At 39.7% G+C, this 14,768-nt stretch overlaps 1 protein-coding gene across 2 annotated transcripts in view; it reads left to right on the top strand.

The window, feature by feature from the left end:
- The window catches only part of dclk2a (doublecortin-like kinase 2a), a 52,011-nt gene that overhangs the window by 25,733 nt on the left and 11,510 nt on the right, over positions 1 to 14,768 (top strand). For both annotated transcript variants that reach the window (XM_057844100.1, XM_057844099.1), the window contains exons 3-12: positions 7,647 to 7,749; positions 7,812 to 7,895; positions 7,963 to 8,013; positions 8,101 to 8,165; positions 10,421 to 10,502; positions 10,567 to 10,675; positions 12,729 to 12,786; positions 12,867 to 12,986; positions 13,597 to 13,743; positions 13,811 to 13,944. In XM_057844100.1, the coding sequence (XP_057700083.1) occupies positions 7,647 to 7,749; positions 7,812 to 7,895; positions 7,963 to 8,013; positions 8,101 to 8,165; positions 10,421 to 10,502; positions 10,567 to 10,675; positions 12,729 to 12,786; positions 12,867 to 12,986; positions 13,597 to 13,743; positions 13,811 to 13,944 (953 nt within the window). The remainder of the gene's footprint in view (positions 1 to 7,646; positions 7,750 to 7,811; positions 7,896 to 7,962; positions 8,014 to 8,100; positions 8,166 to 10,420; positions 10,503 to 10,566; positions 10,676 to 12,728; positions 12,787 to 12,866; positions 12,987 to 13,596; positions 13,744 to 13,810; positions 13,945 to 14,768) is intronic.

Raw genomic sequence — 14,768 nt, 5'->3', positions numbered from 1 at the left:
GTAGTAAATTCCAACATCTAAACAATGGCAATGGCATTGTGTAATGGTAAGCTTTTGGCAACAATTAGTTAGAGCAGGGGTGGGCAAACTATTCCACAAAGGGCCACAGTGGGTGCAGGTTTTAGTTGCAACCCATTAAGAGGACACCTTTGCACCAATCTGCTGTTTTACAAGTGCAATCAGTCGATTGCTGTCAGGTGCTTCGCATTTCTGCTGAAACCGCATTGGTTAAACTATCTGTGCTGGGTCAGTTGGCACAAAGACCAGGACCCTCTGCGGCCCTCGAGGACCAGTTTGCCCACCCCTGACTTAGGGAGTAAACACCCAAGTTGCACAAAAATGCCTTTAAAAGTAAGCCATTCCTAACATATATCACATTACTACACTGCAAAAACACCTCCTTAAAACTAGCAGAATTGGACAAAATTTGCACACATTTGGAGGCTAAATCAAGTATATAATTATCAGATTGCATTATCGGTTGAATTTCGTTTTATCTGGATTATCTGTCTGACGTCATAATTGCCATTATCGGCCGATAATTATCGGTGACCGATATTATCGTGCATCTATAGCTAAAACCCAATTTTGTAACAGTTCCTGCTTGAAAAAGTCTCAAGGGAACCATGCTTGAACAGATCTTGAGGCCGACTTCCATGAAAAAGTGCCCTGGAACGAATTTTTTGACATGCAGCACCGATTTTTAGAGGGATTTCAGCGCTTATACTTTAATTTACCCAAATTAAGACAGATTTATTTTCTTTTTAACAAATTTATTGGTTGTCGCAACTCGACCAGTGTTAATATGAAGCCTCTTGTTTGTTCCAAACGCATTGGTGAACTTTGCAACGGTATCTGAGGGGTAAGCAGTTCTCACTCTCAGCTTTTTAGATGAGAGTCACCAGAATTTTGCAGTTTTAACAACTTTTGATCCGGTCTTCACACTTGACCTTCAGGCCCAACGCAACACGGCGGTATCCTCAGACAGATTAGGTGAGGTTGGCGACGCACGGAGCCGCCATCTGATAGTTTTCAGGGCCAAGTGTGGGATTAAAGCGCTGGCTTTTAGATCAACCGCTGAGAAATTCGTCTCGGTACCATCACGATTTAGCCTCGCAAGCAAGATGGTACATCCTGTTTCATTGATTGATCATGCAGTACCATCTCTCCAGCCAATCAGGAGAAAGACAAAAATACTTATCAGTCTTAGTCATATTTTAGTCCTTTCAAATTGTGTTCGTCTTCATCAAGTTATAGTCGACGAATACTCAATGTTTTCGTCTGTAAAAGTCAAAAGATTTGTCAGAGAGTAATTTATCGTCATCTGCCCTTTGCCAAATTGTTGTAGGCTATATTGTCCCAAAATATGATTTAAATTCCAATTATAATGCTATTTAAGATTTTTTTGTCATGTCATCTTAAATGGTAAACCAACATACATACATTTAAAAAGGTTTGTTTCCCAACACAGGTTTTTAGCTTGTCATCGTCACGTCATGGTCTTGAAAAAATTGTTGGTTGACGAAATATTTTCGTTATCGTCATTTTTTTTTTTTTTTTTTTTTTTTTTTGGACGAATACAACAATGGTTCCTCCTCAGTGGCGCCACCAGGAGGTGGCCAGGGGTGGCCACGGCCATCCCTATAAATTGGTTGGCCACCCCACTGGCCACCCCGCTTGCCAGTATATCATTAGATTGTTGTAGCATCAGTTAAGCATTTCATCCCAAATGAATGCATTTATTTTCTTTTGTTAAATGTGGGGCTGTCAAATTTATCGCGTTAACGGGCGGTAATTAATTGTTTTAATCATGTGAAAATATTTATCGCAATTAACGCATTCGCGGTACGACTCACTCACGCATTGCCGCAAACAGCCTACAATGGCGCCGTTTTACTTATATACAGAGATAAGAGGCAGTGTCAAGTGAGTGGAGTAGATACAAGCATTCATTGGGGCTGACGTGGAGACGAATGACAGGAGTTGATCTTTTTCTTAACACCCTGTAGTGTACCCAACGCAGAGAAGATATAGCATTTGCAGCCACCACACACAGTCACGGTTGCACCACTTCCCATCGTGCATTTGGGCAGAACAGTTAAGTCGCTACAGTATAATTTACTGAAAGCTCAACAAATAGACTAGATGGCAATATTTAGTCACAATATACAAAACAAACTCACATTTATCCTTTAAGAATCACAAGTCTTTCTATCCGTGGATCACTTTCACAGAAAGAATGTTAATAATGTTAATGCCATCTTGTGGATTTATTGTTATAATAAACAAATACAGTACTTATGTACAGTATATTGAACGTATATATCCGTCTTGTCTTATCTTTCCATTCCAACAATAATTTACAGAAAAATATGGCATATTTTAGAGATGGTTTGAATTGCGATTAATTACGATTATTCAATTTTTAAGCTGTGATTAACTGAAAAAAAAATTTAATCGTTTGACAGCCCTAGTTAGATGTACACCTTATGCCTAATATATACATAGCACAATAAAGACAGAATTGTTGTGGAACTCAAAATGTTGACTGGACAGTTATGGACTATGCACATTAAATCATTAGTAACATAAAATATCACACAATACACCAAAGTATATCAGTAGCCGTGTCCCTAAGTCTATCTGATAGTTTTCCCCTGACCTTTTTACTGCAATAATATAATGAAAACCTGAAATTATGGTTTTTAGTTTTGGCCACCCCAAGAATTTAAGTGGCCCCATCTGGCCACCCCTATGAAAAATTTCTGGAGGCGCCACTGTTCCTCCTATGAAACAGGTCTCAATTGGATCTTTCCCGGATTAATATGTGGAATATATTCGCAGAAGACATATGCAACAATCAATCTGGCGTGCTAGGTTAATCATGATTTACTGAAAGTTCGCTATGATAAGTTGCTCCCTTTACATGCCGGAAAAGAAATATTAGTTTAGCAGATGACAGAGTGACAGTTTTGCTTCTTTGGGTTACAAGTGGTGGGGGCCAACAACGGGGACGGCGTCTATTGTCTTCTATTGTGTGATGTCAACAGCCTCTCAAACGCTCTTTTCAGGCCAAGTTGGCATCAGTTCGGTGAAGCGGAACATCCACTTCTCTGCCGTTACTGTTATTTGACTAACCCTCCAATCCTTTTGAACCGGGAGGGGCACCAATCCAAATGGATTGACACTAGCTTGGCACGACAACCACGAGTCACGACGTAACAGCCCACCTTCCCAGTCAGGGTTAATCTTCGCTGACAAAGATGGCCTCCTTTTGATTCGCGGCCAACCTCCAACTGTCGTGTCCATCCAGCACGCGCTGTGATGCCCTCGTCTTGCCGACGTTAATGACCGTGGACGTTGGGTCTCGCTTCCTTTTCGCTGGTAGTTTGACCACCGCGTCCAATCGATCGGGCATGTCCTCAATTTTTGTGTTTGGGTGCGTGTTCGGTTTAATCGGCAGGGAGTAGATGACGTTTTGACATCACGATGACTTGTCGTTACTTTATGCTTGGACACCAGTCGTCGTTATGCCTTTAGGGATCATCAGCCTACATTGACTTCATAGTTAAGGCGATTTTCTTCATTATAAATTGAGCATAGATGGTTTGTGGAGGTGGTTAAGTTTCACATTAATGTGTGGTCATACAAGTTAACAAGTTAGCTTAAATGTTTGATTCAACTGATTATCCAAAAACATTTAACTACTCTAAAATGTAGTTGTGTCCACTGCCCACATTTGCTATTTTAGACGTTTCACTCCCGCTGCTCCTTTCCGAGTGGAGTTTTCATTTTTAGGACACCCACACGCTAACATCCTACTATTACGATGACATGGTTAGCAACGTGTGGGTGGAACAGTGAGCATATCTTTGCACTTTTTCTCTTCCCACTGTTACATGTACTGGATGCTCAGCCATCTCCAAATACATTCATAAAATGTTTTTTCTCTATTCACTCCTACAAGCAAAAAATAGGTTGTTAGTTGGTGGGTATCAGTGTAGTTGCAAATAAAAAAAAACAAGGTTTCTGCAAAATTGAGTCATTAACCACAACTGCATACTAAACAAAAATACATAAGTCACATGGTTTGCATAAAATTTGGTAGACTAATCTATCATAACAAGATCCACAAAAAGTCACGGTGCATTGTTCTAAATTTAATAGAAAATTATCTATTTTGGTTTGAAGCAGCCATTTCTTGGGTTAAATTACATGAAAAAGAAGCATGGAAAGTTGGAAAAATAAACAGCCCCAGGCATCAGTTCCACATATCGACACCAAACTTGATGGATACGTCTATAAAAACAAGACAAACAAAAAAGTCTCATGGACCGATGTCCTAAATTAAACAGAAAATTGTGTATTGTGGTTTGAGGCAGCCATTTTTGGGTTAAATTCCATGAAAAAGAAGGCCTGGAAGTTAGAAAAATGAACAGCCCCTGACACCAATTTTACCCATTGACGCCAAACTTGGTGGATGTGTCTGTCAAAACAAGACGCACATAAAAGTCTCTTGGACCCATGTCCTAAATTAAGCGGGAAGTGGTGTATTTTGGCTTGAAGCAGCCATTTTTGGGTTAATTTCCATGAAAAAGAAGCATGGAAAGTTAAAATAAACAGCCCCAGGCATCAGTTCCACTAATCAACCCCAAATTCGGTGAATATGTCCATCAAAACAAGACACACAAAAAAAGTCACATGGACCCATGTCCAAAATTAGACAGAACTCACTCTATTTTGGTTTGACGCAGCCATTTTTTTTGTTAAATTCCACAAAAAAGAAGCCTGAAGAGTTAGAAAAATAAACAGCCCCTAATTCTAGTTCCAGTAATCAACACCAAATTCGGTGAAGATGTTCATCAAAACAAGACGCACAAAAAAGTTTCAGGGACCCATGTCCTAAATTAAAATGGTCTAATTTGGTTTGAAGCAGCCATTTTGGGTTAAATTACATGGAAAAGAAGCATGGAAAGTTGAAAAAATAAACAGCTCCAGACATCAGTGTTCCTAATCAACACCAAATTTGGTGGATGCATCTATCGCAACAAGATGCACAAAAAAGTCGGAAGACCCGTGCCCTAAATTAAAAAGGAAATTGTCTATTTTGGTTTGAGTAAACCATTCATGGGTTAAAGTCCATGTAAAGGCAGCCTGGAAAGTTGAAAAAATAAACAACCTCTGACACCAGTTTCACCTATCGACACCAAACTTGGTGGACATGTCCATCAAAACAAGATGTACAAAAAAGTCTCAGGGACCCATGCCTTAAATTATGGAGGAAGCGGTCTATTTTGGCTTGAAGCTGCCATTTTTAGGTTAAATTCCATAAAAAAAAGAAACCTGGAAAGTTGGAAAAATAAACAGCCCCTGATACCAGTTTCACCAAACAACACCAAACTTAGTGGATGTGTCTATCTTAACAAGATGCACAAAAAAAGTCTCAGGGACCCATGCCCTAAATTAAGATGGAGATGGTGTATTTTGACTCGAGAGCGCAATTTTGAGGGCAAATTCCCTGAAAAAAGAGACAGGAAAGTAAGAAAAATAAACAGCCCTTGACACCACTTACCCTAATTAACATCAAATCCAGTGAATATGTCTATCACAACAAGACGCACAAAAAAGTCTCAGGGACCCATTTCATGAAATAAACAGAAAATAGTTTGAAGCCGCCATTTTTGGGTTAAAGTCCATGAAAAAGAAGCCTGGAATGTTGGAAAAATAAACAGCCCCTGACACCAATTTCACCAGACAACACCAAACTTGGTGGATACAGTATGTCTATCAAAACAATACGCACAAAAAAAGTCTCATGGACCCATGTGCTAAAAATTAAGCAGGAAGTGGTCTGTTTTTGTTTGAAGGAGCCATTTTTCGTTTAAATTCCACGAAAAAGAAGCCTAGAATTTTGGAAAAATGAACAGCCCCTGACTCCTGTTCCACTAATCAACACCAAATTCGGTGGATCTGTCTATCAAAACAAGACGCACAAAAAAGTCTCAGGGACCTATGTCCTAAATTAAACAGGGACCCATCTCATGAAATAAACAGAAAATAGTTTATTTTGGTTTGAAGCAGCCATCTTTGGTTTAAATTTCACAAAAAAAGAAGCCTGGAAAGTTGGAAAAATGAGCAGCCCCTGACACCACTTCCACTAATCAACACCAAATTCGGTGAATAAGTCTATCAAAACAAGACGCACAAAAAAGTCTCAGGGACCTATGTCCTAAATTAAACAGAAAGTGGTGTCATTTGGTTTGAAGCAGAAATTTCTGGGTTAAATTCCATGAAAAAGAAGCCTGGAATGTTGGAAAAATAAACAGCCCCAGACACCAATTTCACCAAATGACACCAAACTTAGTGGATGTGTCTATCTTAACAAGATGCACAAAATGCCTCAGGGACCCATGCCCTAAATTAAAAAGGAAATTGTCTATTTTGGTTTGAAGGAGCCATTACTGGGTTAAATTTCATTAAAAAGCCTGGAAAGTTGGAAAAATAAACAGCCCCGGACACGAATTCCACCAATCAACAGCAAATTCGGTGGATATGTCTATCAAAACAATACGCACAAAAAAGTCTCATGGACCCATGTTCTAAATTAAGCAGGAAGTAGCCTATTTTGGCTTGAAGCTGCCATTTTTTGCAATAAATTCTATCAAATAGAAGCATGGAATGTTGGAAAAATAAACAGCCTCTCATACCAGTTTCACTAATCAACACCAAATTTGGTGGATGTGTTTATCATAACAAGTTGCACAAAAAAGATTAGGAACTTATGCCCAAAATTAAAAAAGGAATATGTCTGTCTTGGTTTGAGTAAGCTAATTTTGGGGTAAATTCCATAAAAAAGAAGTCTGGAAAGTTGAAAGAAATAAACAGCCCCTGCCACCAGTTTCACCCATTGACACCAAACTTGGTGGATATTTCTATCATAACTACGTAGATGTACAAAAAGGTCTGATGGACCCAGCTCCTAAATTAAGCAGCATGTGGTCTATTTTGGCTTGAGTCAGCGATTCCTAGGGCAAATTCCCTGAAAAAAAAACAGCTTAGAAAATTAGAAAAATAAACAGCCCCTGACACCAGTTTCACCCATTGATGCCAAACTTGGTAGATGTGTCTATCAAAACAAGATGCACAAAAAAAGTCTCATGGACCCATGTCCTAAATTAAACGGAAAATTGTCTATTTTGGCTTGAGTCAGCTATTTCTAGGGCAAATTCAATGAAAAAAGGAGCTTAGAAAGTTAGAAAAATAAACAGCTCCTGACACCAGTTTCACTCATTGACACCAAACTTGGTGAATATGTCTATCGAAACAAGACGCACAAAAAAGTCTCTAGGACCCATGTCCTAAATTAAACAGAAAATGGTATAGTTTGGTATGAAGCAGAAATTTCTGGGTTAAATTCCATGAAAAAGAAGCCTGGAAAGTTGGAAAAATAAACAGCCCCTTACACCAGTTTCATTATTGGACTTAAAATTTGCTGGGTGTGTCCATCAAAATTAGATGCACAAAAAAGTCTTAGGTACCTATGTCCTAATTTAAACAGAAAATAAGCTATTTTGGTTTGAAGCAGTCATTTATGCAGGAACATTCCATGAAAAAAAGGCTGAGCCATTTGAACTGGTTCTTTCCAGATCACATGTCTCCAGGACTTCTTCGGCGACGACGACGTATTCATCGCGTGCGGCCCAGAAAAGTTCCGCTACGCCCATGACGACTTTGCTTTGGATCACAGCGGTAAGCGATTTACCAGAAGGATTCATTCATGTTCAGGAGAAATGACAACGATTTGTGTGCAGAATGCAAAGGACTGAAGTCGTTACACAGTCGTTCGGTCACTCCGATTCGGACCGGGAAGAGTCGCAGCAAGTCACCCGGTGCAGGTAAACTAAGCCGTGGTAGCTCTGCGGGTGTTAGTTATCGTCTCTAAATGGACATGGTGTTTTTCAGCGAAGCGTACGACCCGCATTTCAGCCAGTCAGACGCCCGCCAAATCTCAAGGTGAGTTCAGGACACGCAAATGGTTAATCTTACCAATTTCTAAACGTGAACACAGAATCAAAGTTTTTTTTTGTTTTTGTCAAACAGTAAATGGACACACGCCAAAGTCTACAAAATCGTCCACGCCATCGCCTGTCAGCCCACAAAGCAAGGTAGGAGAAGTCATTGGCTAGCGCCCTCAATTCATTTTGACAGTTGCCACAGTCAAAATGGACAGAATATAATGAATTATGGCAGTTTGGCGTGACATTGTTTTGGCCGCATGGATATTTGGAAAAATGATCTGCATTTTGAATTTATTTGACGATGTTAGATCTGATAGTATCGTTTTTATATTAACATGCTAAGGTAAGACCATTGACTCGCGCTAGCTTAGCCACTCCAGACCCCTGAAACTAACAAATAACTGACAAACTGCACGGAATTTGTTGGAATAAACTCTACTAACTAATTAAACCCCGACTAACTCGAAGAATAAGCCAATGTCAAAAATTCTGGACTTCCCCTTTAACACATACAGTGGTATGAAAAAGTATCTGAATCTTTTTAAATTTCTCACATTTCTGCATAAAATCACCATCAAATGTGATCTGATATTTGTCAAAATCACACAGATGAAAATACAGTGTGTCCTTTACATAATTAAACCACCCAAACATTTATAGGTTTTCATATTTTAATGAAAATAGCATGCAAACAATGACAGAAGGGGAGGGGGGAGATAAGTGAGAAACCAATTTTTACCAAGCATTTTAAGTCAGGTGTGTGCCCAATCACTCATTATTTGTTTAAAGCTGCCCTGCCCACTATAAAACACACACCTGGTAAAAATGTCTTGAAGAGAAGCATTGTCTGATGTGCATCATGGCTCGGTCAAAAGAGCTGTCTGAAGACCTGCGATCAAGGATTGTTGATTTGTATAAAGCTGGAAAAGGATACAAAACCATCTCTAAAAGTCTGGATGTTCATCAGTCGACAGTCATAAAAGTTGTCTATAAATGGAAAGAGTTTGGCACTGTTGCTTCTCTCCCAAGGAGTGGCCGTCCACCAAAGGTGACACCAAGAGTTCAGCGCAGAATACTCAGACAGGTAAAAAAGAACCCTAGAGTGTCTGCTAAAGACTTACAGAAATCACTGGCACAGTCCAATACCTCTGTGCACACATCAACTATATGTAAAGCTATAGCCAAGAACGGTGTTCACGGAAGGACTCCACGGAGGAAGCCAATGCTGTCTAAAAAAGCATTGTTGCCTGTTTAATGTTCGCAAAAAGGCACTTGGACACTCCACAGAAGTTTTGGCGAAGTATTTTGTGGACTGATGAAACCACAGTTGAATTGTTTGGGTGTAACACGGAACGTTGTGTGTGGAGGAAAAATGGAACAGCTCACCAACATTAACCCCTCATCCCCACCGTGAAGCATGGTGGAGGGAGCATCATGATTTGGGGCTGTTTGTTGCCTCAGGGCCTGGACAACTTGCAATCATCAACGGGAGAATAAATTCAAAAGTTTATCAGGATGTATCCAGGAAAACCTGAGGCTGTACGTCAGACAGTTGAAGCTAAAAAGAGGATGGATGCTGCAACAAGTTAATGATCCAAAAAATAGAAGTAAATCAACTTCAGAATGGTTTCAGTCGAACAAAATTCACGTGCTGGAGTGGCCAAATCAAAAGTCCAGACTTGAACCCCATTGAAATGCTGTGGCTTGATCTAAAGACAGCGATTCATGCCAGAAATCCCAGGAATCTGACTGAACTATAGCAGTTTTGTTGCGAACAATTAGACAAGATTAGTCCTGATGGATGTGCCAGACTGATCTGCAGCTACAATAAGTGTCTGGTTGAAGTTATAGCTGCCAAAGGGGGTTGGGAACAAAATATTACATGCGATTGTTCACTTACTTTTCCCCCTCCTGACATTGTTTGCAAAATATCCTCATTAAAATATGAAAACCTATCAATGTTTGGGTGGTTTTAGTTAAAGCAGACACTGTTTTTACATCTGTGTGATTTTGACAAAGATCAGATCACATTTGATGGTGATTTTATGCAGAAATGTGAAAAATTGCCAAAGGTTCAGATACTTTTTCATACCACTGTATGTAAAAGGCAGACATCCGTTTGACCTACTTTTAAAAAAAGAAAAAAATCAATATCGTGTTGTGTTAAAGTACTTTCTGGCACGTGGGAATGTTAATCTGATTTCTGGTTGGATTATTGCTGGTCGCAGACGACACAGTCTCAAACGAGGAAGCCACTTGGCAAAGACGGCGAGAATTAACCACGGATTGCGGGATTTGGGGCCATGAAACATCCCGCTTCATTTCAATTGACACGAAGAGAATTGATGGACAGGCCTCTGTTACCATGGCGATAAAAAATTGTATTTTCTTTTGCTTTCTAGACGCTTCCGTCGCATCGCGGCTCTAATTCAAACGTCGGAGGTTCACCAGACAACCACAAGGGGGAGACAAACAGTCCGGAGGGTACGTCACAGTCTCCGCCGCCTTACTTCTTTCTTTCCTTCTATATCTGATTTTTCCTGAACAGTTAACGGTAACCACAGCGACCAGATCTCTCCCGCCATCTTGAAGAAGTACGACATCGGAAAAGTGATTGGGGACGGCAACTTTGCTGTGGTCAAGGAGTGCGTTGAGAGGTACAGACAGTCGTCTATCATAATTTCGGCACTATAGGACGCACTTGACTATAAGCTGTGCTGCCCAAATTCAGTAAATTTAAGATAAAATGTGTGTATATGCCACACTTGAAACTATAAACTACATGTATTTCTTTTATTATGGGATACAGTGGTACTTAAAGATATGAAATTACTAGGGCTGTCAAAATTATCACGTTAACGGGCGGTAATTAATATTTTAAATTAATCACGTTAAAATATTTGACGCAATTAACGCACATGTCCCGCTCAGACAGTATTCTGCCTTTTGGTAAGTTTTACAGTAAGGCTTTTTGTGCTGTCTAACAGGGAACTCTTGTGGTCGCTTTGCGACATGGTTTATTGTTTTCTTGCCAGTTCAATATGGCACGACGTCTCGGGCTGACGCCTACGTTGTAATGTTGTGCTTATATGATCCTTGGACAAGATTTGTCCGTAAGTATGGTTGTTGTAAAGAATGTGTTAGTAAGCGAAATGTTATATTTTTTGAATGAGACGCTTTTTGTTTATGTTTCGTGAACCTGTATAGCGTGATAAGCTAACGTTGTTGCTAATGCAATGTGTACTTTTTTTTGTAGTTTTACGAAGGTCTAAAGAGGACAATGGTTTGAGGCCATTTTATTAATAAATCAGATGAAAAAGGAAGAAGTCTGATTATTAAGGCGTCGTTCACTAGCTGTCTAGCTTTGGAAAAAGTAGACGCTTCGGAGTGAGGACAGCATAGACATTTAAATGACAGTAGAGTGAAATGCCCACTACAGTCCTTATGTACCGTATGTTGAATGTATATATCCATCTTGTGTCATATCTTTCCATTCCAACAATTTATTTTACAGAATATATATACAATTTACAGAAAAATATGGCATATTTTATAGATGGTTTGAGTTGCGATTAATTGCGATTAATTACGATTAATTAATTTTTAAGCTGTAATTAACTTGATTAAAAATTTTAATCGTTTGACAGCCCTAGAAATTACTTTTAATTTTGGAACTATAAAGCGCATCCGACTATAAGCCGCCACCCAGCAAATTTGACACGAAAACAGCATTATATCGATATATCATAGATACACACTGGACCATTGGCAGCTGTCCTCATTGTATTGTGGGTAATTCACACCAAAAGATTATAACCGGTAACTTTTTATTTGACAGCTGCATCATAGGACTGTCATAAGGTCAAATGAACCACCATGAAGCTTTGAACCAATGGGCTGCAAAGCTTAATTGCTTCAAAAGCTTCATTTGGCCATCACTGCTCCCTGGGAGGAGACAGTCAACCTCTGCTGCCATCTGCTGTCAACACTATTGTCGTCTAACATGCCTCCTAGTATGCATTGCAGTGCTACAGATGTAATTAACAATCAAAATTCATATTCTGTGCTAATTATTTCTTCATTTACTGTTCCAGTTGTTTCATTGTTGCTCGTTATGGTATTTGATAACACTTCATTTGACAGTGGCGCTATAAGACTGTCATAAGATTGTCATAAGATGTCATAAGTGTCATCTGGCAAATTATACTACGCGAAAATCCGGGGTACGTCACCCGTAGGAACAGAACTCGTTCGTAACCCGGGGACTTTCTGTACTTTCCTTCATTGTCCAAATCAAATACTTACCGAAAAAGCATTCCTACAATGATTTTACCAATAAACAACTATCAAATCCTCGCTCTATGGATATTCCAGATACTTGCCTCCATTGTCCAAGACGAATACTTAGTAAAGAAGATGCCTTCCTACAATGATTCATACAGATAAAAAACTATCGAATCCTCAACCTATGAATGAAATAGTCAGATGTTAAAATCTGGACAGATTTAGCTCTAAGGCAAGAACTGGACAAAGGAATATGTACTTCAATAGTTAGCCAGTGCCTTGCCTTTGGTTCCCTATTCCAAACTCTGTCATTAGACATTTGGGCGCCATTGAGATAATATCCTCAAAACCTAACCTTTAACCTGATTCAACCCTAACCCGTTTTCTGAACAAATGTGCTAATAGGTTTGTCGCGTGTCTGTTCAGATCCACAGGAAAAGAGTTTGCCCTGAAGATCATCGACAAAACCAAGTGTTGCGGCAAGGTAGATCATTAAATACAGTATTTCTTATTTAAGATTTAGTTTGGATTTTCGGTGACTTGAATGCGAGCGCGTTTTGTTAGGAGCACCTGATTGAGAACGAGGTGTCGGTGCTGCGCCGGGTCAAGCACCCCAACATCATCCTCTTGGTGGAAGAAGTGGACACGCCCACACAGCTGTGTCTTGTCATGGAGCTGGTTAAGGTTGGTTGTTTTTAACACAATTGATAATGAGAGACGTCCAATTATGTGCCTCTTTTCATATTTCTGCCGTGAGTTTATATCAAGACCAATCCATTTGAACTGGGTGGCAGCGAATGAACGATTGTTCAACACCCCTCCCAGTTCAAACGGATAGGACGTCTATTAATGTCAATGGTAGCCAATGAGTTGATAAAGAGGAACGACTGATTTTTAGGAGAATATTGTCTGTTATTCGATGAAAAGCACATTGGCTAGTTTAAATGGTACTTTGGCGCCATCTGGTGGAAAGACAAGATTATTCAAAAAATTGGGATAAAATTGCAAATATGATCCCAGACAAACTGCAACAAAATATTGAAATACGAAGAAGAAGAAAAAAGAATACTACGCATGCAATCTCAAATATTGGAAAATAAAATGAAAATGAAAAATACATTTACGTAATATGACATGGAACATGAAAAATACTAAAAGGGAAAAATACACAAACAAAAATATCACAACAGTACGTGAAATATGCCATCAATCATCAATATCTTTCTTTTACTGGTGGTCCATGATTGCTCTCATCTTAACAAAACCTCATAACTGCCGCATCTTTACACGACAGGGCGGCGACTTATTCGACGCCATCACGTCTTCGACCAAATACACAGAAAAGAGCGCCGGCGTCATGGTGCGCCACCTGGCTTCTGCCATGCAGTACCTACACGCCCTCAACATCGTCCACAGAGACATCAAGCCGGAAAACCTGTTGGTACGTCCCGATCGGTTCCTTCGCGTCTACGTCTGGCCCACCTTAATCCGTGTCGGGTATCTGTCAGGTATTCCGCAAACCCGATGGCACCGAGTCGCTAAAACTCGGCGACTTTGGCCTGGCGACGGTGGCGGACGAACCCTTGTACACCGTGTGCGGAACGCCCACTTATGTAGCTCCGGAAATCATCGCCGAGACCGGGTAAGAAAGAAATGACAACAAAACAAAGTATGGTTGGGTAACCTTTAAATGTGTAAATCAAAATGGTGGGAATGTCAAAAAATGAAAATGACTGCATTAATGCTTGTATCTTATTCATACGTCAGTGTTGTTTTTGGCAGCCCTTTTAATTTTTGACAAAACACTTAGTCATATTTTAGTTCATTCAAAATGTGTTAGTCTTCTAGTTTTTGTTGACGAATACTCAAATGTTTTCGTCTATAAAAATTACCGTAATTTTTGCACAATAAGCCACCACCCACCAAATTTGGCACGAAAACGCCATTTGTTCATAGATAAGCCGCACCGGATGATAAGCCGCAGCTGTCCTCACTGTATTATGGGATATTTGCACCAAAAGATATTGACCGTTAACACTATATTTGACAGCGGCATCATACGACTGTCATAAGACTAAATGAACCACCATAAAGCTTTGAACCAATTGGCTGCAAAGCTTCATTGCTTCAAGAAGCTTCATTTGGCCTTCACTGCTCCCTTTGGGGGAGACAGTCAACCTCTGCTGCCACCTGCTGTCAACACTGTTATCGTCCGACATGCCTCCTAGCATGCGTTGCAGAGCTACAGATGAAAATAACAGTGAGAATTCATGTTCTATGCTAATTATTTCTTCAGTTACTCTTCCAGTTGTTTCATTAATTGCAAGTTATGGTATTTGGTAACACTTTATTTGACAGTGGCGTCATAAGGCCATCATAATTATGACACGACACTGTCATGAGCATTGATGAATGCTTATACCAGATGTTATTCGGCAAATTATATCACTTTTGAATAGATGTCAA

This window comes from Corythoichthys intestinalis, chromosome 8 (genome assembly GCF_030265065.1).
Source record: "Corythoichthys intestinalis isolate RoL2023-P3 chromosome 8, ASM3026506v1, whole genome shotgun sequence".
Classification (NCBI taxonomy): Eukaryota; Metazoa; Chordata; class Actinopteri; order Syngnathiformes; family Syngnathidae; genus Corythoichthys; species Corythoichthys intestinalis.
Note: the sequence above shows the minus strand (reverse complement) of the source record. Positions and strands in the feature narration are given on the sequence as shown.